Here is a 27672-nt window from a genome sequence, read left to right as displayed (position 1 = left end):
GTGATGGAAGGGAGTAGGAGCGCGTTTGTTGCTTGTGGGTATTTGGGCTCAACAAAAAGGGAGAGAGGAGGAGGAGCTGGTCGAGTGTGTTGCCTGTACATCTTTGAGGGAGACAGGCTGTTGTTTGCATCACTGCCCGCACAGAGGTGTTCAGCACTTCTCCCTCCCCCCTCTCCCCCTGCTCTGCCCTCCCTTTTTTTTTGGGGGGGGCATGAAGACACGGGTGGGCGAGCAATTGGAGATTTTTGTTGGTCCTTTTATCAGCTTCCTGTCTGTCTGCCTGCCTGTCTCTCCCTTAGGCCGCGTGCTCTTTGCCTCTCGACTTGGTTTATGGATCCTGGGCACCCGTGTTCAAAGTCAGCGGTGTTCCCAAGTCATGAATGCCGCTATCTTCTCTTCGACTTGGACTTCTCGCTTGTTTTGATAAGTTCGTATCAAATTTTTTGTTTGTGTTGGGCCCTTGCTTTTGTTTGACGCGGGTACACGACTCCTTCACAGGGGTCTTCACAACTCTCTCACTCTTTTTAATTTTCTCCGCTTGTCAACCCCCCTTTTTTCCTTCCCTGATTCAGGCTCCGTTGTTATAACACTATGAGCGTGACCGTTGCATGTATAGGAATGTACTTGTATCCGTGTTTGTGAGTGGAGTGCGCTATGTATGTGCTGACCACGCACTTCTTCTCTCAACATTCACCACATGTTATATCAGCCCTCTCTGTTTTTTCGATCCCTCCACATCTGTGGTTGATGTATAGCCACGGCGGACGTCATGTTGCCCTCTTGTTCGGATTCGCTTTTCGCTTGGCCCTGCTTTCCCCTGTTCCACGACCCTTCTTCTCTTCAAGTGTACATATTCTGCGATTGCGACATGAAGGTGGCGAGGCGGCGCTAAAACAACTTTCCTGTTCTTTGGCTTTGCTTCCCTTTTTTTACTCCTGTACAGCGCTTTGGCTTATTCTCGTTGTCTTCTTCTGTCGTGTGGTCCACCCCTCCCCCCCCCCCTCTCCCCCACACTCTCTCGACCTGGAATCCAAGGGGAGGACGACACGCATCTCCGCCGCATTCACTTCCTTCAAACGAAACTCCCCCTAGAAGGACTAGCATGCGCCGCTATGCTTACACCAGCTCGATCTCTTGTCTGCACTGAGTTTTTCCAACCCCTCCTTCCCCTCACAAGCGGCAGGCGGGACAAGTGTAATCGAGACTCCCGCGCCTCCACTTTCTCGACAGAGAGTGCGAGTCAACCTGGTCGGTGCTGTGCCGTAGCGTGACTCCGGATTGCTATCGGTGCGTGTACATGTATGCCATCCACCACTGCCTCTCTTACTCAAATAAGCTGCGCGAGAGCACTTTGAAAGGGAAAAGGCACACACACACACACACACACCTGCTCCTCATCTCGAGTGGGGTATGTGCACCACATCACATCCGTGCCGCTTTTGTTGCAGTTCTCATGGAGGACTCCCACCCCTGTTGCGCATTCTCTGACACGCTTTTTTTCGGGTGTGTCTGCTGGAGCGCTCATGTGCAGTTTATGTTCATCCCCGAAACTTCTCTATTTTCCCCTCTTTTTTTGTTTGTGTGACACTCCAGTGTTTTTTCTCCTGCCGTTGTAAGCGCTCTCGTCGGGGGATCGTTACTGAGCGTGATTCTATGCGCATAATCAAACACACACACACACACACACACAACCTTTCTTGCGGTGGTACCATCTTCCTAGACCGCATATATGTATGTCTTCAGAGAACCCCCCCTCTCTCTCTCTATTGTTTGACAGGGAAAACTGAGAGAACCCGCGGCTTGACTTTTTTTTTGGGCCGTTTCTTCGAGTAGTCTTTTCTTTTCTTTCCCTTTCCACGCTGCGGTGACGAGAGGGACAGAGGGAGGGAGGGAGCAGAGACCAATTTTTGTCTCTCTGTTTTCTCTTTTTTTTTGTTGTCGTTTCGCGCCTCAAATCGCCATCATGTCCATCAAGGCAAAGGCAGTGGACAAGAAAAAAGTGGCCGCGTTCGATCGTGGCCAGTTTGGAGTCTTATCATCGGGAGGATTAGCCCATCTGCCAAAACGGTCGTATTACTATGACGGAGCGCGGCGCTACACTGAGGTCGACAGAGCGAGGTCTGACTCGTCGTCATCATCAAGCGTTAACAGTCCCAGGTCACATGACACGGGTGCGCCAGGCCGCTCTGCTGCTTTTCCTTTGGACCACCACAACACTGAGAAGGATGAGGATATGAGCGATGATGATGATGTTGTCCGACGCGCTCGTGCTGCAACAAAGGCACTACTGGGAGGTCCGGCCTCATCAAGGACGGGTGCCTCGAGCAGCACTTCTCGCAAAGGCGGCGAGCTCGCTGCGCCCCATAACGAACGCTTAGAAAGGTACATGCGAGCGAAGGCATCATCCTCGCTTTCTACAAAGCCATCGGTCCTATCAACTCCTGTACCAGTGCTCGACCCACCTGCCGCAATGGCGTGGGATACTTCCACCCGCGCCAAGGAAGAATCAGTTCAGTCACAGAGCGGGCGACACCATGACGACCACCACTTTGCAGCATCACCGACTGCCAGCCACGTTTCGGATACTACCAACGAGGACGTCATGGAGTCCGTTACTCCCCCATCCGCAGTGGACGGTGCATTTGTGTGGCACACGACTAACTCCGAGTTCCATGATCTGATGGCTCTCCTTGAGCAGGATGTGCGGCGTGAGCAGCGTGATGACCTGCCACGGGATGCGGCTTGCGTGGCTAGCGCGTCTTCCGAGAGAACGCGACTGACACGGCAGCCGTCTGCTGCTTTCATGGGGTCAACTTTCCGCCCGTACGTCATGCCTTCATGCACGTTCGCTGCGCTGGAGGACAAGGCATTGGAGCAGCTCTATGAAGACTGGTGTCTTCAGCGCGGGGAGGGCGACGGTGTGGAGAGGGGCGCAGGGCATTCACCAGGAGACTCAGACGATGGCCCCTCTGAAGTTTTTATCGCGGCAGACCATCGCCCCGCCGCGTTCACCATCGCCGCATCGGCGGCGCATCAGTCGGCATCCGCGTCGCTCCAGCGCGAAAGCGCCTCGATGGGTGGTGTCAGCGCCTCGGTTTCCCCACAGCAGTTTCCCGATGCCCCCTTCACGTGGGAGGAGCTTCTCAAGGGTGAGGTGGCGCGCCGTAACATACGTCGCACACCGGCTTATGGTCCAGAAAGCAGTACAATGCTGAGCGATCCAGATGCGCTAGCTGAACAGGCTACTCGCCGCCTGCAGCGTTTCCTTCAATCCGTGGAATGCGTGGAGCGACTCGTGTGCAACAAGCGCTTTATGCACAGCGTAGCCGTGTTTCTTTACAAGCACCACAAAGTCTTCCTGCCCCATCACCGCTACACTGCCACCGCATCACAGGCACCTGAGACGGCGACGCCTGAGGATGGGGGTGCGGACTTCCCCGTAGACACCGTGGACAATGTGGATGTGGTGCACACACATGCGGAGCATCAGGTCTACGCGGAGTTTGGGGAGAGGGTCTCAGCTGCGTTGCTGTCAGTGCTGACTCACCACGTCGCCGGCTTTGACGAAACCGAATTCGTGGAGACCTTGTATGACACACCAGTCACCGACGTAGTGGAGGAGAGCACAGGATTTGCATCCGGAGACCGCACAGCGCTTGGAGGTCCACAGAGTGTCCTGTCCTTTCCCGCATGGCGTCTGCTGCTAGCGATCAGTGGATTCGATAGTTTTTTTCTGTGGATGATGGACTACATCCAGGAAGAGTATTGTCTGGACGGTAAAAGCGATGGCGAGGCACAGCCTATTGCTGTGGCTGGCGTGCGTGGTCTGCGTGCGCTTATTCGGTCCACTTACAATCGACCTGTAGCAGCAAGCAGAGCTGATACATCCGCAGTTGACGCGCAGTTAAGCGCTGTCCCTCCAACTGACACGATGCAACGCGAAGTGTTACTGCACCCGCCAAACCTGCCGCCCTCCGATGATCTGAGTGCATCTCTCGAGCCCCGTCCCAGTTCCGATCCGCAGAATCCCTTTGCACGACAGTCGCCGCCGCCCCCGAATGTGTTCCACACGCCTTCTCCGCCTGGAGTTACAGCTCTTCCGATGCACACCTCTCTGCTTTCAACCTCACTGAGCACCGATGCGCCTTTGCAGAAGCAGTTCCCCACCCCTCCTCCCAGTGCCGACGGTACTATCCGTGGGCTGATACGCAACAGTGCACCGCCCTACCGCAAGAGAGTCACTACACACCCAGGACGCGACCTTCCTCCCATCACACCGAACGCTGACTCGATGATGATATCTACCAGTGGTGATACAGCCGCAACTATTGGTCAATCGTCATCGTCGAGGGGAGGATGGGCGTCGTCACTGTCCCTGGAGTCGAAGGAGCGAGATTTGGAGCAACCGCCTGTGGTACAATCGGCCAACATCTCCGCGATCTCTCATCGCACACTGGCCTCACCTGCGTGCTCAGCGGCCTCAAAAAATTCCACCAAAGACACTGTCCGCATAACAGACGCCTCCGCCGGACCACGCGGAGTGAGAGCCCACAGCAAATCTCGCACCATCTCTACCACGCGCAGCCAAGTTGGCATCGCGGAGAAGCCTAAACCACAGAAACCTCACCTCAAACGCTGAGGGGCAGAGAGAGGGGGCTATGGGGGGAGGCTTCATTGGGGCGGGGTAATTAGGGGTCTGTTGCCCACACAGCGGGGGATGGAGGAGGAGGAGGAGGAGGCCAGGCCACTTTTCTGTGTTCCAGCCAATGACGAACCGCTTATGATGGCTGGCAGTGTTCACGTACCCGCGATGTAGAGAGTTCAGTACGATTTTGCGCTACTTTTGTGTCAGCACTCCGTTCCTGCCTGGCTCTATGTTGGAGCGACCCACGGCAATGATAATCTCCACGATGCCCATATGACAGGGAAGGCGTCAACGCCGGTCGAGCGTGTCTCACCTGGCCCTCGCTGCCTAGTGGTGGTGGTGGGAGGAAGTCGGAGCCCCGCAATGGCGCTGTGACATGCCGTGTAGTGTTAGGCGGAGCTCATATTCTTTTTTGGCAGAGCGGTCACCTTCAAAGGCTTAGGTTTTCCTCGCGTCACGGGGTTCCCAGTGCTGCTGAGCGACTGAATGGGGATGCAATGGGGGGGGGAGGGGACCACTCCATTTTTTTTCCATCAACATCTTAAAAAAAAAGCGCTTCAATGACCCCCGGGAACTCGTTTTTTTTTCTAATGAAAACCTCGTTACCTGGGAAGTCAAAGGGGAAGGGTGCAAAGCCAAGCGACTCATGGGATGATTGATCGCGCTTGTGTCTACGTGTGTTCCACCTGTTTGGCAGGTTTGCACTACCCCGATTCGTTCCTCTCGTTTGCACATGGCCACACGAGTGTTAGACGATGTTTACATCCAACTGTCTTTCGCATTTCGCGGTGTCGGCATCCCTTTGAAGGTTTTCCTTTTTTTCTGCACCTTTTTTTTATTGTCTCATGTTTCGAGCTTATCGCGTTGTATCTCCAACACTCTTCTCCTTCCCTGGCTGATGTGCAAGGTGCGGGCCCAGTTCAAAGCCATCGGTCTCTCTCTGGCTTCCCCCTCTTTCCTGCTGCTGCTGTACGCCCACAAAACTCGCAATCTTTCAGAGTCGACAGGCGTGTGTGCATGTCTGTGCGTGTGCGCGCGTATGCGTGTGTCGATGGTGGCCACGGTGGATGAATGAGGCCGGCTACAACACATACTCATTATCATCCCCAAGCTCATCTGTAGGTTTAGGCGCCGCCTCTGCACGTTCCGAAGGGGGTCTCCACTTCCCCCCAAAACCTGTAGGCTCTGCAGAAAGGAGGGGGGGGGGATACAGTGTTATTAGCAGCAAATCCAGCAAACCGTAGCCTTCCCTGGAAAGATGCGCAACACCAGTGTGCATCGTGCCCCGTCCATGCGCACCTCCTCTTCACACCGGAGCACCATTGAGACTCGTGGCGTGCCAGAGTTTGATCGCGAGTATGCGCACCAACTGAGTATAGCTAAGCGTGGTCGAAACAGTAATGTGAAGGCGTCCCCGTCTCCTGTGCCAGTGCGAGAGGTGCCACTAAAAACTCAAATGCATAGCCCAGCAGCTGTGGCAGCTTCTCGCATTAAAGACTACGTAGTGACACACATAACACCATCTCACAATCCTCACTTGAGCGGCACCAGCGAGGACGTGAGGGAAACCACCGCTTGGCCCAACCCGGGGGCGACGCGCGAGGACACACTGCAGACTCGTGCAGCAACGACAAGGAGTGACGAGGTGGCGCGGGCGACAGTCGGCGACCGGAGTTTAGTGCGTTTCTGGGGCAAAACGATACTTGTCATCGGTGCAGTACTAGCCGCTTTACTCTGCTATACAAACTTTGTCATGTCGGTATCGATCGACTACAATCCTTCTTTTTTCTTTTTCAGTGGGGCCTCCTCATCACAGCCACCGCGGATACGCAGCGGCACGGTCGCCAGAGGGGGATGGTCGGACCGGTTGGCGCCTGAGTTTCGAGTTCAGGTGGCGTCGCATTTGCGTCAAGCTTTCTGGCAAGCTTTGGGGTACATTGACGTTCTCAGTGTCTTTTGCAACTTTGGCTTGGCGTTAGAAACAGTCAAGGCGTACGTTTTGGCTTGTGTGAACGCGATGCTCCTGCGCATCGATACACAGCTGCATCCGATACTGTGGGAGGCTCTCACTAAGGAGCCCGCGGGCGGGGAGAGGTGGTCTTTCACCACTGTTTTCTCTCTAGCCGCGTCGGTTGTGCGCTACCTGACGCAGTTTGTCATGGAGTCTTTTCTCATTGCCGGCCGCAGCATGCCGGCGTTGGGCGGTTGGGTTCCCGGGTCTATCACACTGCCCCCTTCTTCACTGAACGTGCGTCATGTAGACTCTGGTAACGCGTCGTCTGCTGTGTCTGTGCCCAAGGGGAGCCGCACCTCCGTCAACATGGGCAGGGTTTCGTCGACCCTGTTCGCGCTATGGCGACCGCTGCATTCCCTGTGGATAGTGCTCATGCCCATCTCTTCACTTCCTGATACAACGGCGTCGCGCAACAACTCCGCTTGGGCCGCACGAACAACAAACGCGGCTAGTTCGCAACACTTTTCCAAGCTCGAGGAGATGCCGCTGAGGACGCCAGCTAAGGCAAATCCGGATGTCATCGCCTCTCTCATGAAATTGCGAACCATGCACACGCGTATCTTGGAGGGCGCGCTGTGGTCATCCCATTTGGACAGACGCCATCAAGAGGTGGGGAGCTTGGCTAGGGATGACATACAGGAGCGGCTGCATCGCTACAGGAATGCGACGCGTGAGGTCGAGGTGGCGCTGCGCGCTGGAGGCCTCGGTATGGATCTCGCGGCGGGGTGGCAGACAGTGTCGAGGCTTCTTTCACAGTGGGAGGCTGAAGACCAAGGAGAGGAGATGGCGGGTATGGGGACCACGAAGCATACTCGATTCGCCTTGGACGCTCAGCTGCAGCGGTGCGATTTCCCTCACCTGAGGAGATTCTATAGCCACGCCATCTCGACTGAGAAGGCTAAGACTCGAGGTGCGTCAAACGTTGCTCCCTTAGGCGCCGTGTGCGAGGCCTGGGTGACGGAGTGCCAGCAGCAATGTGTGTTGATACTGTATAATTCGGATCGCGAGCTTCATAAGTGCACAACATCGTTGGAAAAGCTGACACAGTTGTGCGATGTAGCGGCCCAGGAAGCCATCATGCAATTGCACGAATGCAGCAACGCGCTTACGGATTGCCGTCTGGGCCTGTCCCGAGTGACGGCAGATGTATCTGGGCGAGAGAGTCGCGCGGAGGTATGCGGGCAAAACGTTATCCAGTCCCCGGTAACGGTCTCCACTGCGCGGCAGGCGGTCGCTGTCGCTTCTGCTGTCTCCAACGAGAGCTTCAGAAACTGTGAGGCAGAACGGAAGCGGTGCGCGGCAAAGCTGGCAGTGCTTAGCGAGGAGGCGCGCATCGCGAGCACCGCCGCGGCACAGAAAGCCGAGGCCGCGTGTACGGAGCGCCTTGCCAGGGAGGTGTCTATGCTCAACAGCAGCGCGGCGACGGCGGCTTCGCAAATGTTCCGAGAACTGGAGGACGTCAAACTGAAGGCTGGGCGAGCTGCGGAGGAGTGCGGAAGATCCAAGCGACAGGCCGAGGCGACTTGTGAGGCGGTCCTCCAGCGAATGCGCGAGGGGTGCGAGACGGAGCTTCTTGAAGCGCGTGCGAGCAGCACCAGGCTGGCACACCGAGCACGGGACGAGGGGCGTCAAGCACAGCCGCCGCCTATTTTCTGGGGCAATGAAGGTCGGGAAGAGGGTAGACTCGCGGCGCAGTATGTGGCTCAAAGTGAAGCTCCTGGGATTGAGGTGTCCCATCTGGCGGCTGGAAAGTACACCACGGCACAGCAGGCGGCCACGATTGGGGAGGAGCGGAGCTGGGCGATGCAGTCGCGCGCGAGAGAGGAGAGCCAGGATCGAAGTGAAGCGGCACGGAGACTCCACAAGGCGCACGTGTGCGATGTAAGCGCTCAAATCACCGTCTGCACGGCGCAACTCCGAGCGGTTGAGGCGCTACACCAAAAAACAGTGCGCACACTGCAGCAGATGTTTTATGCAGCACCTGCTGACTCTTCGAAAGAGGCGTGCTTGCAGGTGACGCAGCGCAATGTACTTCTTTGCAGCGGTGCGCACAAGGCTCTCGAAAAAGAGCTCCACCAGTTCCCATTGAACGCAAGCCCGGCGGACGCCTTTACTCCGATGCTGGGGAGCAGCCGTGTGCGGGGAAACCCAACAGTGCCGTTGAACGGAACATCAGTGCATTCTATAAAGGGCAGCATGTCCGCGGCCATGGGTGGACGCTCCAGGCGCTTCACTTTCTCTCTTCACGTAGCAAGCTTACTTCTTTGCCTCGCTTCTGTCTATACGCTCGTGAAGTACTCTCGAAAGCACCGCCTGTACGAGGATGCGATGGCTCGCTTGGACACGCTCATCGCAGTGAACGAGACAACGATATCACGAGGTTCGGCAACGCCGTCGTCACACTCCAAGAGGAGTCGTGCAAGGCACCGCAATGATTTACCTGTGGATGACAGGGTTTCCCTAAACTGGACTATGGTGGAGGCATGCCTGGCGAACAACTCGGGGGCTCTTCTCGCGTGGCATTTCACACGATGTGCATCGTTGTTGGAGCAGGAGATATTCGCCGTGGAAAGGAAAAAATGCCAGGTGAACGCGGAATGGTCCGCGCCACAGACAGATGCGTTGGCATCGCTTTCGGACAGTGTTTTGGCCAACAAACATGCTCTCTTTGCCTCTCCTGGCACTGCTTCCGCCGGTCTCGCCTCGGCCTCCACCCTCTCCCTCAACCGCGATGATGACAAGCAGCTGTCCCAGTTGCACATTGCGTTCGTAAGCGGCTACTATGGCGTCCTCGAAATGTACTACCTGGACTCACTAGACGCCGTAGTAAACTGTGAGTTGGTGAGGAGTCAACTGCAGAGGGTGGAGTCTGTGGCGACGCGGCATGCTGCTGTGCTGCATAATCAGTCGACTGTCGTAGCAGGGCTACAGGGGCCCTTCGCGCAGAAGGGGATGCCCGGAGGTACATCGGCCATCGAGGATAGACTCGACAAGGCTAATCGACGCATTTGCGCACAGGAGGAAACAATCGCACTCTTAAAGCAGCAGCTGAAGATCAGCAGAGAGGAGCTCAGCAGGGTCAATGGTGTGGTACACACGCCAGCACTGTCTCCGCGCGGCAAGGCCACACTTTCAACGGCGCCGGAACCGGCGAACTGCATGTCGCGACAGGCGCCCCCCTTGCAGGAATTGGCCGACGGCGGAGCGGACAGCGACTCCATCAGCGTCTTTAACTTCTCCAACGTGGAAGGTGGGTCGATCGCACACCGCGCGCTTTCTACGCCACTTGAGCTGATGGCGAAGGGCAGCCCGGCCCGGACGCCGGCCGCCAAGAGGGCAACGATGGTACGCAATCCCGACACCACACGTCGCTACCACAAGCTGCAGTGGGACGATGATGTTGACTTGCCGTGATGCCGCTGCGAGGTGGCACTCCAGGGCTGGGGCGAGAGAGAGAGAGAGGGGGGGGGTCATGGTGTCAGAGTTGTGGCTGCACTTGAATCACATGCGCGTCCAAGCTCTGCGTCATCAGAACGCGTGATGACTCGTCGCTCCTTGTTTTTTTTTGTTCACCGCGCTGGGACATATGTATTCGTGTGTCTGTTCAGCAGTAAAGGGTTATCTTTCCCTCACGGTGATCCTTTGTTCTTGTTGTGGTCGTCTGAGCAACACCGACTTTGTTTGCGCTTCGAAATTTCTGTGCGTGTGCATCAGCGTTTCACGTTTAGCTCCGAACGTTGTTCTACCACGAATAGCTCGAGAAGTGAATGCAAACAACCACGGGTCACTCCCTGCCTCTGCTGCACCACGGCTAGATCCTGGTGGCCTGGGACCAGCCACCCGCTGTCGAAGCGAGCAGTGCAGATTACGGGCCCTTTCCGTGCCTCCTCGCCCCTTCCTGTGATGCGTGCTGCGCGATCGGTGCCAGACATGGATGGGTGGGCTGAATGCCCTGACCTTCACGGACCACGTTCGGCATCACTGGTCGAGGACAGAAACAGTGGCGTCGATTAAGAGGACGGTGGGGGGAGGGGGTAGTCCACACGAATACCGGGAGGCCTCAAAAAGAAGGTTGGCGCGGTCCAGGTCCGGGACCTCCGAAGCCCTGTACTCGGCCTGGACGCCCCACTTCTTCTCCCCCTCGGGCGTCTCAGGTCCCGGCATCCCACAAAGCGGTGCGCAGGCTCCCCGCGTTGCGGTCGGCAGGACACCGCGGCGGAATTCGGAGTGTCCTCTTGGTGCCTCCCGCACACACGCCACATCAGCCCGCCCGGTCAGAGGTGGCAGATGCCCCCCCCCCCCCAGTCCGCACACATTCGGATGGACTGACATGCATCTCCCCTCGCCCTCTCCACCCACCACACGCTTGGTCCTCAGACCCTTGGGTGCTTTGCTTGCATGGGATACACTACACCCAGCTGTGGCTTGCAGCCTGTACGCACGGCGCTCGCATCTTCGCATATGACGGTCTCTTTCGGGACAACGCTGTCGCCCGGGAGAGGGTGCTACCGTCTCCACCTCCCGTTTCCAACCGGTCTCGTGCGAAGCGGAAGGGGGATGGGCCCGGGATCGCCTGCCCGTACATGCCGCGACAAGTGGGACATTGCTGACAGCTCATAGCTGCAAGGGCGTTCCTCATCTCCCTCACTCCCTCCAAGTCGGCACGCCTGTCGACACCGTTGGCCGTGTCAGGCGGCAGCGACAGGTGTACAAGCACGTGCCTGCATGCAGAAGAGCTCGTTGACTGCCGGGTGCGTCAATACGAACTCGAGTGGTCCCTTTTTGGGGTCCCTCGCGTTTCGACTAGCCCAGATCAATGATTTGCCGGACTTCAGGGTGACGTGCGCTTTCAGCCGAGTGCAGATGTCTCGGGGAAGAATTTCCGAGGCACCTGCGCAGCCAACATTCGATAGGCGTCGCCTATTCTGTCGTAGTCGGCACCCTCTGCAGTGCAGGCTAGGCGAAGAGTCGAGCCCAGCTTCACCGTAGCGCCGCGAATGCATTGGGGGAGAATATACCGTTGGTTGGCGCGCGCGAATGGCGTACTCGTTGACTCAACTCCTCGTGAGGTGGTACTGACGTTACAATGTTCACATTTCCCGGAGATATAGCGCGAGCTCCGATCTCTTCGCCGGTACGAAAAGTCCAGAACCGCTTCCCCCCGAGGTCCGAGACTTTAGACCGTTGCGATTATCCCTACCTAGTAGCGGGGGGGGGTATTGGTACTGGGTAGACCATGGCAGGGTGACCGGCGCCAGCAGGGTTTGAGGCTTTCTCATTAAAGTGGAAGGACGCCCACAATCAGAAACAGAGACAAGTGGCTCGTAGGTCGAGATGAATGCGCCTTGCTATGTACAGTTAGCAGGGGATCAATCTTTGTTTTTCTCCGTTTTCACTTTTTCCGTCGTTTGTGCATTTTTCTGAATCCCGAGGAAGAGGAGATGCGGCCCTACTGGCAGAAAGACACTACTTTCTTTTCGCTCCTCTCATGTGGGGCGGTCACGCTGCCATTTGGCCCCAGCGCCGCAACCCCGTTCTTCCGACTTATGTATGAAGACATGAAGCTTAATTGGTGCAGGGTAATTAGGGGTCTGTTGCCCACACAGCGGGGGATGGAGGAGGAGGAGGAGGAGGCCAGGCCACTTTTCTGTGTTCCAGCCAATGACGAATCGCTTATGATGGCTGGCAGTATTCACGTACCCGCGATGTAGAGAGTTCAGTACGATTTTGCGCTACTTTTGTGTCAGCACTCCGTTCCTGCCTGGCTCTATGTTGGAGCGACCCACGGCAATGATAATCTCCACGATGCCCATATGACAGGGAAGGCGTCAACGCCGGTCGAGCGTGTCTCACCTGGCCCTCGCTGCCTAGTGGTGGTGGTGGGAGGAAGTCGGAGCCACGCAATGGCGCTGTGACATGCCGTGTAGTGTTAGGCGGAGCTCATATTCTTTTTTGGCAGAGTGGTCACCTTCAAAGGCTTAGGTTTTCCTTGCTTCATGGGGTTCCCAGTGCTGCTGAGCGACTGAATGGGGATGCAATGGGGGGGGGGGGGGGGAGGGTCGCATTGCAGCATGACGGCGTAGGCATGCATTTTAGTTTGTTTCCCCGTATTTCGGGGATATCTCTGCATGCTACTATCTTGGTATGTATCTCCGTGCTCCCTTGTGTTTTCTTCTACAGCGTTTTGCAACACGTGGCCAGGGAGTACACGCCTACACTCTCTGCCGCGACATCTTTGAGCGCTTGCACAGACACGCCACTGTTGTACTCAGCCACCGAGATGCGTACTTCGACGTTCGGGGTCGCAATTGACTGTACTTCACAATCGTTCTTCGCGCGTTTGTTTTGCTTTTCTTTGCCCGATAGCTGCGCTATATCATGATGTTCTCAGGGCCGCAAAGCATAAAGGGGGCTTCCCGCGCACCAGCGAAGCGACAGGTCGCAGCAAGTGGTAGAGCTGGAAAGCGTCGAACCAGATATGCCACTGCAGCTCTACCTGAGAACACTGCCATCCAGCGCGCCTCTGCTGTTTCTGCCAAAGCACCATCGGTGGTGGATGAAGAACACCCTACTGGTTCAGCCGTTCACGCTGACAGCCGCGTGCTGTTCTGCGGGAGCTTCCCTCCTGTGAAGAGGAGCATCCGTTTCTTCTACCCAAACCCTAACAATGATATGTGGAAGGTGCTTGGCCTCGTTTTTTATGATGATGCGGATGCCTTCTACAGTCCTGTCGAGTGCACTTCCTCGGCACTGTCACTCCCTCACCCCCACCCTTCCTTCAAGTCACCTCGCAGCGGCACTGCCACTCGAGCATTGGATGAGGCTCGTATCCTGCGCTTCGCTGGTTCCCAGCCGATCGGCTTCTTTGATACCTGCCGACGAGTTCGTCGCCACCTTGGCAACTCGGCAGACAGCAACGTCGAGGTGCTCGAGCGCACGGATGTGGTGGGGGATGTACTTTTGCACGCCCCCCAATGTGCAGGTATCATCACAACCGGCACGCTTGCACTCACGATGCTTTTGCACTCTCTCGCAGCGCACGGAACGTTCCGCACGAGCACTGGAGTGCCCGTGGAGGTTCTCTTCAAAACACGCCAGGGAAAGTACAAGTACAACATTCCCCCCATAGGGGGGAGGCTTGAATGGCTGCCGAGTGAGGCGTGTGCCTTCCGCAATGCTCTTTGGATTCACCGTGGTCCATCAACGTCACGGGCACTGCCACTCAAGCTTGAGGACAAGACAATGCACTACCGTCGCGCTGTTGCCGCGCACCTGTCCATTCCTTTGGTGGGAGCATACACACATCTGTTGTGAATACGTGGCTAGCAGAGAGGGCAGTGGTGGTGTAGCGGATAGGCTACTTGCAGCCTTGTGGTGTCATCGTCACACTCGCTGAACAGATCCTTGTTTTTTTCTTTCGCTTTGCGTATCGCTCACTTCTTCCTAGCGCCGGGGCTCCTCTTTTTTTTTTTTTTACGTCGCCTCCTCGTCACGTGTCTTTCTTCTTTACTCTCCTCTTTCACTGGAACCTCCTCCCCCCTCCCCTCCCTCCCTTCCTACATCTCCCTTTCCCCATATTTGATGGCTACGCTTTTGTTTTTCGTAGGGGCTCTCCAGTGGTGTGTCTTGCAGAGTGAGGGCGCTTTCATTTATTGGGAGCATTACGCCCCCCTCCTCCTCCTCCTCCCCCTCCTCCTCCTCCTCCTCCAAACACACACACACACACACAAAGGCGAAGAAAAACTCGAATATCTCCCTAGTCGCTCATTTGTATAGCTCCTCGGCTAAGCATACGTGGCGCAAGAAGTGACCTGTATTTCGATAGAGTTTTCTCTCCGTGACGTTTGTCAACTGCACGCCTCACGAGGGTGTCGTCTCTGCACGAGGAGGCTCTTCTTCTCTGCCTCTAGTTTGGTTAGCGTTTCTCTCTCTTTGCCCATCTCTTTGGTTGCCCCCCCTCTCCTCTCTTCTTCTCTCCACTCCCCCTCCCTCCCCCCCCCTCTCGCCCCACTTCTCTTTTGGCGAGTGCTGTTTCCAGGTATCCAACAGTAGAAGTGGAACATCGAAAATCCCCCCTCTTCTGCATTGTACACATCAACCACCGTAACACCTCACGTCATCTTCTGTTTGTGAGGTATTATTCACAGCGGTTGGGCAACGAGGCGGCAACACCCAGGCATCTCGCACCACCACGTCATCGCTGCCGTCACATCTCCCCTAGGCAGTTTCCTTGGTGTTGTGTGTGTGAGTGCGTGTATGGCCGCAAACATTGGAGCTGTGTTGTTCGTGTCCGCCCTTATTTGTTTTTCCCCTTCCGTGGAGCGCAGTGCCACATTATCGATAGGACCCACGGACACCGAAGCCTGACCTGTGAGGCACTTAGAGTAACGTTTATCGACGCATCGCGGCGGCTTCTTTTTTCGGATCATTTTGTGCCATTCATTACGTGTATACCCACGTTTGTGGTACAAATTCTGCGCGATCATGTCTCTTTTCGTGGTGAACGTCCCCGAGCATGAGGGGCAGCTGAAGGGGAATCTCATCGCAGCCCACAAGTGCAAGCCGCTCCTCGCAACCGCATGGGTGAATCCGCCATCGGTACTCATTACAAGCAATGAGGGTGAGGTGCGAACCTCGGTAACCGAGCCGGTGGACTCGATGGGACGGACGCAACAGCCGACGTCATTAGCGTGGCATCCCACTGAGCCGCTTCTCGTCATTGGGTGGAGCAACGGGAAGATGAGCTTGTGGATAATGCCGGTTTGCAGCCTTGCTTCGGGTGCAGATGACACCTCAGCCTCTGCAAGCAGCACAGTGCAGTTTATGGAAGCATGGGCGGCTACGCACAGCGACGTGGAGGGTGCGGTACGCGAACACGGCGCTGGTGCGGTGCTCGCGATGGAGTGGTCAACCCGGGGTCTGTACCTTGCCTCTGCCTCGCAACAGCGACAAGTGGTGATGTGGACGCTGGAGCGGAGCGCCACCGAGACGAACGTCGACTTCAAACTGAAGCCCTTATGGTTCGTCCAGACGCACGAGGCAGTTGTGCGCATCATGCACGTCACTGGAAGCACCGCTCACTTCTCGACGGCTGTCAATGGGCATCACGGCGCCTCGGCTGCCGCGGGTGCAGAGGACGGCGACGACGACATCAATTTTCTTTTAGCCGACGGCGGCACTTCGGTGATGGTCATCAACGAAAATCAACAGATTCTGCCCTGTGTAACGCAGCAGGAGGTCATCGTGTCGGTGCTTTACGACCCCGTAAGTCGCACCCTCGTTACGCTCAGCACGGCCTATATGATTGAGGTGTATCGAATAGGGGAAGACGTCAAGGGCACCTCGACTTTTCGGCGCAAACTCCCCACTTCTTCTACTGCCGCTGCTGCGTGCGCTGCGACAGGTGAACGGCTTGTCATGTCAATGGTGTGGGCGTCGCCTGGTGTGGTGGCCTTCGGCGGCGGCGACGATCGCCTTCGTATCCTCGACCTCGCGAGCGAGTCGATGGATGTGCTGTCGCTTCCGCAGCCTGACGTGCACGTGTCGTGTGTGGCAGCCCACACCACCAAAGGCATCATGGTTGCTGGCACCGTGGAGGGCTCTCTGGCGGTCTTCCAGCGCAGCGCAGCGTCCCTGTCGACCAACCGCCCTGCTGCAGCGTCAAAGGAGCCGGCCACCAGCAGCTCCCTGTTTACTGCGGCTGCCGGCCTGGCGAGCCAGTGGGAGGCGCTGGCGGTGCACCAGGTTGGCAAATGCGTAGACCGAATTGTCTTTACGGCTTTTGGCGACATGGCGTTGTGTCGCGGTGGTTCGCAGCTGCAGGTGCTGCACGAGACTATCCGCAAGCGCGCCTGGGACGGCGTCGCGGCGGCGACGCAAATATCGGCGGACATGGTGGTTATTGAGAGTGTCACGGGGTGCCAGTGCCTGCTGCGCAGCAAAGGCAACGTCCGCGGGGTTTCCATCGCATTCCCCAATATAGCTATCTGGAATGGGCTGCAGATTGACCTCTACACCATCAACGAGGCCACATCTGAGCTCACATTGGTGAACTTTGTGCCCACAACGAGCCCCGCCTTCGCCCTGCACCGCGACGGCCTCATATACGTCAAGGGCAATCGTGTCGTATTCGAGACGCTTCAGCTCGTCCCTATCGCACAAATGACTTTCACCGAGCCCGAGGGTGTGCCAGTGATCATGGACATCATGAACGACTACCTTGTGGCGGTGTCGTCGAAGAACTACCTGCGACTCGCGCGGGTCTCGTCGCGCGATTTGCGGCAAGTGGGACCAGCTCGCCCGCTGACGTTTCCTTGTGCATCACCTCCGAGTGCCTCGGACTCTGCCAACGACACTCCAGCAACTTCGATATCTGTCAACGCGGCGCAGGAGGTGTCGGTCATCTCTGCACGTGTGAATGCGCAAGGCCGACGAGTCGCCCTGATGACCAGCCTGCGTTCCCTCGCGCTGCCCGATACACGCGTCTGGGTGTACGACTCTGACACGGACAAGATGTCATCCTTTGACTTCCGCAGCCGCAACGAGATACCAAACGCCGTGTACTGGAACACCCCGGAGCCGAACACGAGCACCATCGGTGAGTTCGAGTACCTCTTGCTCGCCTGCGAGACGCACCAGATGCACACCGATGGCAAGAAAGGGTCACCAGAGGAGGTGGTGGCGACACCAACGGTTGGCGAAGACGCCGACGACAGCAGCCACAACAACAACAGCCAAAGAATCGAGCGTTCAGGCGGGCCGGAAAATCTCCCCGAGGCGTTGCCAGACATGGAGAATTACGCAGAGAAGAAAGCTGAGATGGAGGATGCACGACACGGGTCGGTTGGCGCCACGAACTATGTAAGCCAGCTCGCGCACAACATTGTAACCTTGTTTGCAACGCATAATGGCTTGGTTGTGCAGAACGTGGCGTTGATGCGGCGCTATCAAATCTGTCTTGTGGGCCTCACCATCCCCGACTTTTTGCTCGCCTCCGTGAAGATTAATGGGAACCCCAGCGCCGCCGAGGACTACGTGATTGAGCAAAAGCGGCTGAGGGACTTTGAGGGCCTCAAGACGGACAAGGACGTGGCCGTCCGGGAGGCGTTGATGAAGTTTAGTTACTACTCAACCATTGGCAATATGGATGAGGCGTACCGGTGCGTCAAAAGTATAAAGAACCCTGCGGCATGGCAAGGACTGGCCCGCCTGTGCGTGACGAGCGGACGTCTGGACGTGGCAGCGGTGTGCTTGGCTACCATGGAGGATTGTGTCGCCGCGCGTGCTCTGCGAGAAGCCAGAGAGGACTATCCAGATGACCACGGCGTGCAGCTGGCGACGCTGGCGCTGGGGTTAGGTATGACCGAAGAGGCGCAAGAGCTCCTACGCAAGTCAAAGCGTTATGACCTGATGAGCGATGTGTACATGGCGTGCGGCAAATTTGAGCACGCCCAACGGCATTCTGAGCGCTTCGATCGCGTCCACATTCGACCTGTGGCGTACAAATACGCACAGTTCATGGAGAGTCTGCAGAACATGGATGCCGCCATAATGTGGTACTACAACGCCAAGTGCGCTGGTACCGATGTGCCGCGCATCTTTTTCCAGACAAATCGTATGCACGAGCTCCGCCAGCTAATGCTGCCACAGAGCCAGCCGACATCGCCGTCAACCAACGCCACCGACAGCGCGTCAGCTGAGCAGTCGCCGCGCGACGAGCGGCACACCGCCTTTGGAGCCATTTTTCCCCAAAACCGCGAGCTGCTGCTGTGGTGGGCGCAGCACAGCGAGCGGCGTCGTAATGTGCAGGAGGCTCTACGGTTTTACCACGCCGGCGAGGACGTGTACAACATTGTGCGGATTCTGTGCTCGCTAACGCCGCCCAAGCTGGACACTGCAGTGCAACTAGTTCAAAAGGAGATGGACAAGGCTAAGGCGCGCTTTCAGCAGCAGCAGGCCTTTGCGGCCGCTGCGCCGGGCCGCTGCGGTGGTGACGAGGGAGAACCCGATCCAGTGGGCGCCGCGTATTTTGTGGGGCAGCTTTATGAGCGCCAAGGTAATGCGCAGCAGGCGCTGGAGTATTATCAGAATGCCGGTGCATACCGCTGCGGTGTTCGCGTTGCGTGGAAAATGGAGCAGTACAGCGTCGTAGTAAAATGCGCGTTGAAGAGCTCTGACGAACGACTGATGCTCGAGACGGCGATGGCGCTGGAGAAGCAGCAATTTTACGACAAGGCCGTCCAGCTGTATCGCCGCATAGGCGCCATGCAGTACGCTCTGGATGCTTGCGTGCGAGGCGGTCTCTACGAGACCCTGCATGATATAAGCGCTCGTCTTGCCAGCGGCTCCACCGATCCCGCGGTCTTCCTCGGCATGGCAGATCACTTCCAGAGTGAGGGTGATTACCAGAAAGCGGTGGAGATGCTTCTCTTTGCCAAGCACTTCGACGAGGCGCTAAAGCTCTGTGAAATGCACAACGTTACCCTGACAGAGGAGATGGCAGAATCCATGACAAGCGATGTGGGCAAGCTTTCTGTGGAGGAGAGGCAGGCGGCCCTACGCAAGGTAGCACACATCGCCAAGGATCAGGGAAGCTGGTCGTTAGCCTGCAAGAAGTACACACAGGCTGGTGATCGTGTCAAAGCAATGAAAATGCTCATTCGTGGTGGGGAGACCGAGAGGGTCATCTTCTTCGCAAACCACTCACGCAATGCGGAGATCTACACCATGGCTGCCAACTATCTGCAGTCACAGAGCTGGAGCACCGACGCAAAGATCTACAAGAGCATCGTTCTCTTCTACACAAAGGCGAAGGCGTGGGCAAACCTGCTCGCTTTCTACGAGTCATGCGCACAGCTCCAGATCGACGAGAACCGGAATTACCCCGAGGCACTTCGTGCTCTGGAGGACTGCATCAATGTGGCTCATGACTGCCCGGCGAGCAGGGCGAGCATTGATGGGGATAAGGTTGAGCAGCTGAAGCGGCGCATCGAGGTCCTGAAAAAGTTTGTCAAGGCACAGAGAACGGTGGATTCCATGGGGACCGCTAACCGTGGCTCCGCCGAAGAAAAGGCAAAGGCGGAGAGTGTCATTGCCTCCTGCTCAGACATCATCAAGCGCAGCCGCCCTGCCAGCCCCGACCACCAGCTCATCCACGATGCCCTCCGAATAGGTGACGTATTCGCGCTGATGGTGCGTTTTTATTATGACAAGCTCGGGGAGTCACACAACGCACTAAAGGTTCTGGAAAGCATGCCGAAACACGGCGCCGATCCACAACTGTTCATTGAGGTGGACTACATGGAGAGGATTTGCCAGGCCAACGGTAAGTCACTTGCGAACGTGTTGCCTGGCGTAACGCTGGTTAGCCCTTCAAGGACATCTTGGGAGGGCGCTCGCAGGGCGAGTGCAGACACACGGCGCTCCAGCGTCATTGATGAGGTTGACTAGATGCTTTAGCTGAGGCGAAGGCACGGAAAAGTATCACCACGGCTCTCTTCGCGAGGGGAGGCGCACAGATGCTTCTTTGTTGTTCTACCCTTTTTTTTCTTCGCTCCCCCCCCCTGTGTGTGTGTACACCCATGTGCATATATGAGCATCCCCAGCTGTGTATTTTTGAGGAAGCGGGGGAAGGGAGGCGGTGGGGGCTTTATGCCACCTAACTGTTGAGGCCCTCTCTTTGTTGTTGTTTGCGTCGCACTTCCCCTCCCCCTCCCCTATCCTCTTAGTGCGTTTACGCGTGCGGATTTATTGTGGGTCTGTCGTGACAAATCGTTTTAGAAATGTTTTCCGATTTCGCTGTCCCTCGACACCGTCCTCGTCTCGCGACTTGGCCTCGTCTAGCCCCATCCTCATATCTATGAGGTGCAATGGTGTCTACGGTGACAGATATATCCCGTGTCACTCAATGACAGCATCCTCTTCTCTCAATTTGTGTCTCTCTTTCCGATGTACAAGAACATCAGCGACAAAACACGGGAGGTGATCCAAGATGGACGGGCGCGACGTGCGAAAAGTCTTCCACTGCTGGTCAGCTCTACCTTGGGCAGGAACGGGGGGGGGAGAGGTGAACAAGAGAGAGGGCGCATGGCTGCCAGTGCCGTGGTGAATCGAGTTGTGCCAACCCTCTGTTCCCCTCCCCTTTCCGAGGGTGCTTGTGCGCTTATTTATCGCTACAGATTTCCATACCTGTTCCCGACATCGCCGATCTTCGAAATAAGAGGGGGGCTTGTATTTTTTCATGTGCCTGAAGCTCCGTCTCGCCTCACTCCCCCTCTCCCCCTCTTTTCTCTCCTCCCCCGACGCGCCCCTCTCTCTCTCGACCACGCGGTGCTGGAGAGCTGTGGCCGCCTCCTCCCCCCCCCCCCAATCGTTACACGCACAGTCACGGAAATAAAGAAATTCATCGGCACCCTTTTGGCAGAACACTGCGCGGCGGTGCGTTTTCGGTGCTGCATCGACGGCCTTTTTTCTTTTCCCCACCACCGCAGAAAATGGCCATGAACGGTGCCATGCCGACCGGAGCGCAAAAAGTGTTGTCCATGCAGCCCCCTTCGCCCCAAACCGCAGCCCCGCCTTGCTTTGCCGATATAGGGGAAACTAGAGTCAATGACGGTTTGACAGACACACCTGCACTGCATAATGGTGGGGGGCGTGCGACGGTGCCGCCTCAACCTGCTGCGAAGGTGGCTGTTACGTCCCTTAGATGGTTGGCGGGGTGCTCGCCTTCGGCGGTGCTTGGGGGCAATGGCGACATGAGGTGTTCTACCGGCACCTCAGTACTGCCCCCGCACCTCCTCGTCCACCCGCAGGGCTTCCGCATTCTGAAGAACACCAGCGTTCTGGAACGTAACATGCGCACTTACTTTAGGCTTCCGCGGCCGTTAAACGCCGCCGCGTGCGAAGAGCGACGCCGTGTTCGTCGCACTATTCTCTCCATCGAGGCCGACGAGGCGAAGCGGAGGGCTCGGGTGTCGGGCAACCAGGATGGGGTTGTGTTGGACGGTTTCCTGATACTGAGCGCATGTGAAGCCGACGACCCAGAGCTGGTGACGCAGCTGACGTTGCATTCTTCACAGCTATCGAGTAGCGTTGCAGAGGACTTGGGGTACTTCACGCACCTTACTTCGCTCGACTTGACTGACAATAATTTGCGTCTAGATCACGTGCTTCCGTTTCCTGGATTAGAGGTGGTTCATCTCGTGTGCAACAACATAATGTCCCTGGCGGAGGTCTCGCAGTTGAGCAGCTCCTCATTTTCTACCATTGTAGCGCTTGACCTTGCCTACAATCGCATTCCTGCACACCACATAAGCTACTTGAAGGCGTTTGGCGCCTTGAGGCAGCTGGACATCAGCCATAATGGCTTGCGCACGCTGCCGGCAGACTTGTCAGGTCTGGCCCATCTCACACACTTTGCACTCGAGGCAAACGAGTTGTCTTCAGCGGATGTTTTCTACGCCTTGGGCACGATGCCGGCACTGGTGGAGGTGAACCTTGCGTCTAATCGTCTTTCCTTTGTACCACTGTTGGATGCTGGTTCCTGCAACAGTGACAGCGACCCACAGCCTACGCTCTTCCCGTCCCTGGAGGTGGTGAGTCTGACCGCGAATCGTTTCCAGCATATCGAGGCCCTCCGTCCCCTGGCCGCGCTTCACCGGACTCTGCGCCGCGTTGCCGTTGGGGAGAACCCGTTCCTAGACAGCCACCCGCATCGTTTGATGGAGCTGCAGCGTGCTCTAGACGAGGCTGTCGTGGACGCGTACTACGTGGCGTTTCTCTCGCCCCAGGAGAACAGCACTGCCTCCGGTGAGCTGCCGGAGGTGATGGGCACGTGGCGTCATCAGACTTGGGTGCGCTACATCCCTCAACTGCAGGGGGAGAGGGAGATATCGGCTTCACACATGGTAGCGGCGGCGGCGCCACTCGGTGCCTCCTCGTCGAGCCACTCCTCCGCCTCCGCTCCACAGACTGCGGCGTCGAACGCGATGAAGGATATGGGTCAAGATCACTCAGTGAACGAAGATTCCCTTCCTGAAGATGTCTTGCCACCACTCCAGACGGTGATGGATTATCTTAATCGCTATCGAGTCCACGTCCATCCGTCGAGAGCGACGCCGCCCCATATACCGAAGCAGCCCAAAAGTTACTTCTACTCGTCGGCGTTCCGACAGTCTGAGCAGGGCATCCGTGACTTGATGCCGCTTGTGACGCTGCCATCGTACAACGAGTTCATGGATGTGTATCGCGTACTTGGACAGGGTCGACCTCAGCCACAAGGTGGGGCCCGCCGCGGCTTCGTTGGGCGGTCGGCTGCAGCACAAAGAGCTGCGACGCAGTCGGCACTCTCGGCTCAGTGTGCGTTTATACCAACGCTGCCTCCCCTGTCTGACTCACTCTGCATGGAGCGCCCGGTTTCATCCCACCAGGCAAGTGAGGAGAATAAGACGCCGCCGGCGGCGGCGGCAGAGAATGCGCGGGGTGGCGCGTGCTTCTTCCTCACCGATCTCGACGGCGATGTCGTGGGCAATGCAGAGGTATTGTCGCGAGGGCACGCTTCCAAAGACCGAAGCCCGACTCCAGTCACGAAGCTCGAGGAGGTACAGGCAGAGTTGGCAGACAGGCTGCCACCTGCGCCGTCTGACAGCGTTGACAAATCGTTACCACCGTCTCGTCGTCCCCGGTCGGTTGTTTTTCCTGCCACAACGAACGTGCACGCTGCCATCTCAGAGTTGCGGGATATGCTACGCAAACCCCTACCCTTGCTACCGTACAAGGTATCGCGCTCCAAGCAGACAACGGGGTAAACACTTGGAGACACAAGGAAAGGCGGCGTGCTGTCTCACAGTGTATGTTTGTTTGTCTAGTCGCCTCGGTGCTTAGATACTGCAGCTGATCCCCCCCCCCCCCACCCCAAATACCCACACTGAAGAGTACGCTCTCTTTTTATTTTACAATGTACACTAAAGATGATGTTTTTGGTTCTTATGCTGCTTTCTCGCATTTTGCATTCGTTACTAATCGCACTGGATGACCAACTTGCGCTTCCCCCCCCCCCAAAAAAAAAATAAATAAATATATATGTTATATATATTTATTATATATATTATATAATCGCCCACAGATTTGGCTGAGAGTGTGGTGCATGTACATTAAGAAAGAAACGACTGTGAAGCAGTTTTGCGTGCATGTTTCTTTACGCGATTGCCGAGAGAGGTGCCCTGTCAACTCTTTGCCCCGTCCACTCTTCCGCTGTGGGGCACTGGGGGAGGGGGCGGCGATATTAGAGGGTTTTCAAGCTGTGTGTGTGCCGTCGAGCAGTACAAAGATCTTACGAGGAGAGAGTAGCACACGAAGAGTTACTGACGACCACGAAAGAAACACCACCGCGAGGGACAACTGCGTTCACAGTGGAGGAGTGTAAAGTGGTGATGCGTAGGGAGAGGGGGGGGGCGGGGGAGGACACTTGAGCCTTACCTTTTCCAAGTGTGAGACGCGCAGTGCGCGTGGGCCATTGTAGCTGTTTTCCTTGTGCACTTGGATGGGTACATTCTCGCTCCATATGTTGTGCGTCTCCCGATAAAATTTCTCCACGCTTCAGCCTTTTTCTTCCCTCCCTCCCCCTCCAACTCTTTGAAACTCACACAGTCGGGCAAAACACCACGTAGGTGCTATCAACCCGTGCGCTGCACTCGGTTTTGGCTTTCTCTTATTTTGCGTCTTGCTTGTGACGTACCGTACGTTGGCGTTGACACTACCGCTTCTCTCCCTCCCTCCCTCCCTCCCTCCCACCCCTCTGGATAGGGAGCGTAGGACGACCGTTTTGTTTTCCAGTTTTGCCTTGCGCGGGTTGTCCTGTGCGTCTTTGACGGTGTGCTTGCCTTGCACGCAGTGACCCACCTCCTCTCCCAGTATCGCCTTGGGCGTTCTACCGTGTCGCGCACCGATGCGGCTTTGCACTCGCGATGTCAATGCACAGGGGAGGCTGAGCAAGTCGCCATCCATTCCGTTCTCACAAATGCATGTAGATGTGTTGTGCACTTCGGGGGAGGCTTGGCCACCGCTCTTGCCTAGCTTCAGCAAGGATGCGGTAGAGGCGATTAACCGATTCGTGCAGGGGTTTATCTGCAAGCGCATCGAGTACCGCTGCGGTCAACTTTCCGCCGAAGACTACGAGGCCGCATTTCTGCCACGTTGGGTGCGTATGGCAGAGCACCGCACCGCTCTCATGGAGGACTTCTTTGCGCAGCACGGCAGTCGCCTCAGCGAGGAGACATTCTGCCAGCTCTTCGGTGCCTTCGAGAAGATGCAGAGCGCCCTGCGTGACGCGCGGCAGGAGTCAGGTGGCGCTGTGGAAGGGCCTCACGACAAGCGCATCTCCTTTGCGCGACCTGTGGCGCACCGCCTCATCCGCCGCTCGCGCGATCGCTTCTCGCTTCGCAGCGTCGCTGATTTCGACGAAGGTGCCGAGCTCAGCCGCCTCTCTGCTCCCCCCTGCCTTGGCACCACTGCTGACGTCTTGCGAGACTCGATGCAGTCTAGCAGCTCCTCTTCTCTCCCCGAAGGTCCGATGCTGGTCCCGAGCAGCGTTGCAGGCACCGCTGAAGCGGATGACATGCTAACCTTTGTGTTGCCGGTGGAGGAGGGCACTGATGAGGATCACTTCACAGGCCGGGCCAGTGGCGTGTACTACGGCGACCTCTTTCACTCTGCTCGCGGTTCCGCGAGCAGCTGCGGCGACGGCGACCGTATTCCCGAAGCGAGGCTCTTTGCCGTTGCGGAGGGGAAGAACAGCTTGGAGAACGATGTTGGGCTAGCTGAGTCCCTGCTACAGGTGTGCAGGGGGCCAATGCGGCGAGCTACGGCGTGGCGACGACTGTGGATTCGCTGCTTCTACTACGGCATCCTTCCGACTGCGATGGCTCTCTTTGTTACCGCTTACTTCTGGGAAACACTGCACTACCATCTGCACTTGTAGGGCACCTGGGGTGTGAGCGGCTTCTCTCTCCTCAGTCTTTTTTTTTGCCGAATGGGTTGTCCTGGGCTCGCTCTCACGGTGCGCCAGGTTTCAGTGGTGACTCATAGTCTTGTGTGACGTTTTTTTTTTGTTTGTTTTGTGCTGTTCTCTCTGTCTTGGATGTGTGTCTCTATGTGTGTCAAAAAGTTTCTTGACCACCTCATCCCGGCCGCCCTCGTCACCATCTAGTGAAGGTATGGGGCCACTTCACAGGCATTTTGGTTAACACAAAAGCCATTACCCCCCCCCCTCCCTATTTGGATTGCACCCACTCGCTCACGAGAGTGTTGAGAGGGCGGGGGGAGAGTGCTGTAGGGGGGGGGGGCGGTTGTGTGGGTGCGCGCCTGTCTATGTACCATCGACTCAGTGTGGGTGCCATCGCGTTTCTTTTGGGTTCCCTCGTAGATTTGTTTTCCTTTTTTTTTCCTTCCCTTAGATGCAAAATTCCCTTTTCTCATAGGGTTGTGCTTCGTACCTCTGGGGTGCACGTCCCACACGTGTGTGTGTGTGTGTGTCTGTGTGTCTGTGTGTGTACGCGTACGTGATGACGGATGTACTCGTGGTGAGCAGGGTGATTCCGCTCCTGGAATACAGCACAGTGCTCACGTGTGCTCTCCAAGAGCGAGGAGTCATTCAAGATTGCGTTCCTGGTGTGTAACTCCGACACACCTACCCTCGGTGTTCGTGTTGCTACTTTACGCTTATGTTGCCATTCTCGCACCTTCTTCCGCTCTCTCAGACCCCCTCCTTCCCTCCCTATCTCTAAATCTTTCTACCCTCTCGCATTGATGGCGTCACAACTTGATAGAAAACCACACGCGGCAAGCGAGCTCTCGCTGCCCCCCCAGTGGTCGCCAGAGTTCAGCGCCCCCCAAAAGCTCGGACGGGCTGTTACGCTGCTTCTGCTTTCCACCCTCCTTTTTCTACAAGCAACAACGCTTCATTCGCCGCGGTCGTGTACCAGGACTCTTCTGCATCCTAAACTCTTCCCCTCTTCCCCCCCTCCTCTGCTCTGCCTCCCGCTGCTGCGCTATAAATAGCCCGCGTTTGACTTTTTGGAGTCCTTCTCGCTCTCTTCCAAATCTCTCGTCTTTTCTTTCTGCGAACTATGGACGTCCGGCGTGGTGTATCGCATGAGGAAATGACTTCCAATGCGTCGCCCGCCGCCGCGTCGCTGCGGCAGGGTAAGAGGTTTGAGGTGATGGTGCACGGCGTGTTGGAGGGAGCGGAGTGTGTGGAGGTGGGGTCTATGTTCGCGCGTACACAGCTTTTTTTCGGCCCTGATTGGACATTGTTGGAGAAAAATAGTGGTGTCGGCGATGAGGTGGATGAGGAGGATGAGGAGGATCTCGTTGTACCAACCTACAGTAACAACGCGGAGGTGGTGACGCAGCTTTCCGACTGTGCCAAGGGACCCATTCCATATTTCAGCTTCACAGCCCCTTTTGAGTTTGCGCTGACTAGCACAAATCCGTTTGGTTGGCCGCAACTGGTCATCACACTTCACACCATAGAAGGCGCCAACGGCAGTTCCAAAAAGGACGCTGACAGCGGTGAGACCCAACTCCTCAGCAGCGGAGAGTCCATCATTGGCTACGGCCGGTGCTTTATTCCGATGAAAAACGGCTATCACACAAAGAAAGTGTCCATGATGCAATTGGAGAGCGCCACCTCAAAGCAGCGTCTGATTAGCCTCCTAACCCGCGAGAAGCCGGTGCTGCGCGATCTATCTTTCTTGTGCACTGGAGATGATCAATTAATGCTTCACGCACGTCCTCTCGACGGCTATGTGAAGCTGAACTTCTCTGTCATGGTCAATGGCATGGAGTCGTCAGGGTTCGAGATGTAACAGATGGACTTGCTATCTCATTCTTTCTCGCATCCACCTTCGCCGACGCTGCCGCCGCCATACGCACACGCACACACACACACACACCGACTTCACACTGGCTGATGCACCGATGAGCTGACCACGATTGCACACGCCTTTTCCTCCTT

General features: G+C 56.7%; 7 protein-coding genes across 7 annotated transcripts; all 7 read left to right on the top strand.

Annotated features, from left to right (window-relative positions):
• Nucleotides 1-1963: 1963 nt before the first annotated feature.
• On the top strand, nucleotides 1964-4639 carry JKF63_02391 (uncharacterized protein; the record flags this gene model as incomplete). Its single annotated transcript, XM_067898419.1, has 1 exon — nucleotides 1964-4639. One exon carries the CDS (start codon nucleotides 1964-1966, stop codon nucleotides 4637-4639), a length of 2676 nt encoding a protein of 891 aa, XP_067754576.1.
• Nucleotides 4640-5903: 1264 nt separating this feature from the next.
• On the top strand, nucleotides 5904-10073 carry JKF63_02390 (uncharacterized protein; the record flags this gene model as incomplete). Its single annotated transcript, XM_067898418.1, has 1 exon — nucleotides 5904-10073. The coding sequence occupies one exon, from the start codon at nucleotides 5904-5906 to the stop codon at nucleotides 10071-10073; it is 4170 nt and encodes a 1389-aa protein (XP_067754575.1).
• A 2967-nt stretch (nucleotides 10074-13040) lies between these two features.
• Nucleotides 13041-13973, top strand: JKF63_02389 (uncharacterized protein; the record flags this gene model as incomplete). The annotated part of the gene is made up of 1 exon (XM_067898417.1): nucleotides 13041-13973. The coding sequence occupies one exon, from the start codon at nucleotides 13041-13043 to the stop codon at nucleotides 13971-13973; it is 933 nt and encodes a 310-aa protein (XP_067754574.1).
• A 1170-nt stretch (nucleotides 13974-15143) lies between these two features.
• Nucleotides 15144-20108, top strand: JKF63_02388 (uncharacterized protein; the record flags this gene model as incomplete). The annotated part of the gene is made up of 1 exon (XM_067898416.1): nucleotides 15144-20108. One exon carries the CDS (start codon nucleotides 15144-15146, stop codon nucleotides 20106-20108), a length of 4965 nt encoding a protein of 1654 aa, XP_067754573.1.
• A 1049-nt stretch (nucleotides 20109-21157) lies between these two features.
• Nucleotides 21158-23464, top strand: JKF63_02387 (uncharacterized protein; the record flags this gene model as incomplete). The annotated part of the gene is made up of 1 exon (XM_067898415.1): nucleotides 21158-23464. One exon carries the CDS (start codon nucleotides 21158-21160, stop codon nucleotides 23462-23464), a length of 2307 nt encoding a protein of 768 aa, XP_067754572.1.
• A 1139-nt stretch (nucleotides 23465-24603) lies between these two features.
• On the top strand, nucleotides 24604-25635 carry JKF63_02386 (uncharacterized protein; the record flags this gene model as incomplete). The annotated part of the gene is made up of 1 exon (XM_067898414.1): nucleotides 24604-25635. One exon carries the CDS (start codon nucleotides 24604-24606, stop codon nucleotides 25633-25635), a length of 1032 nt encoding a protein of 343 aa, XP_067754571.1.
• Nucleotides 25636-26782: 1147 nt separating this feature from the next.
• JKF63_02385 (uncharacterized protein) lies at nucleotides 26783-27523 on the top strand (the record flags this gene model as incomplete). Its single annotated transcript, XM_067898413.1, has 1 exon — nucleotides 26783-27523. One exon carries the CDS (start codon nucleotides 26783-26785, stop codon nucleotides 27521-27523), a length of 741 nt encoding a protein of 246 aa, XP_067754570.1.
• Between the last annotated feature and the right edge of the window lie 149 nt (nucleotides 27524-27672).

Source organism: Porcisia hertigi, chromosome 32, assembly GCF_017918235.1.
Source record: "Porcisia hertigi strain C119 chromosome 32, whole genome shotgun sequence".
Taxonomy (NCBI): Eukaryota; Euglenozoa; class Kinetoplastea; order Trypanosomatida; family Trypanosomatidae; genus Porcisia; species Porcisia hertigi.
Note: the sequence above shows the minus strand (reverse complement) of the source record. Positions and strands in the feature narration are given on the sequence as shown.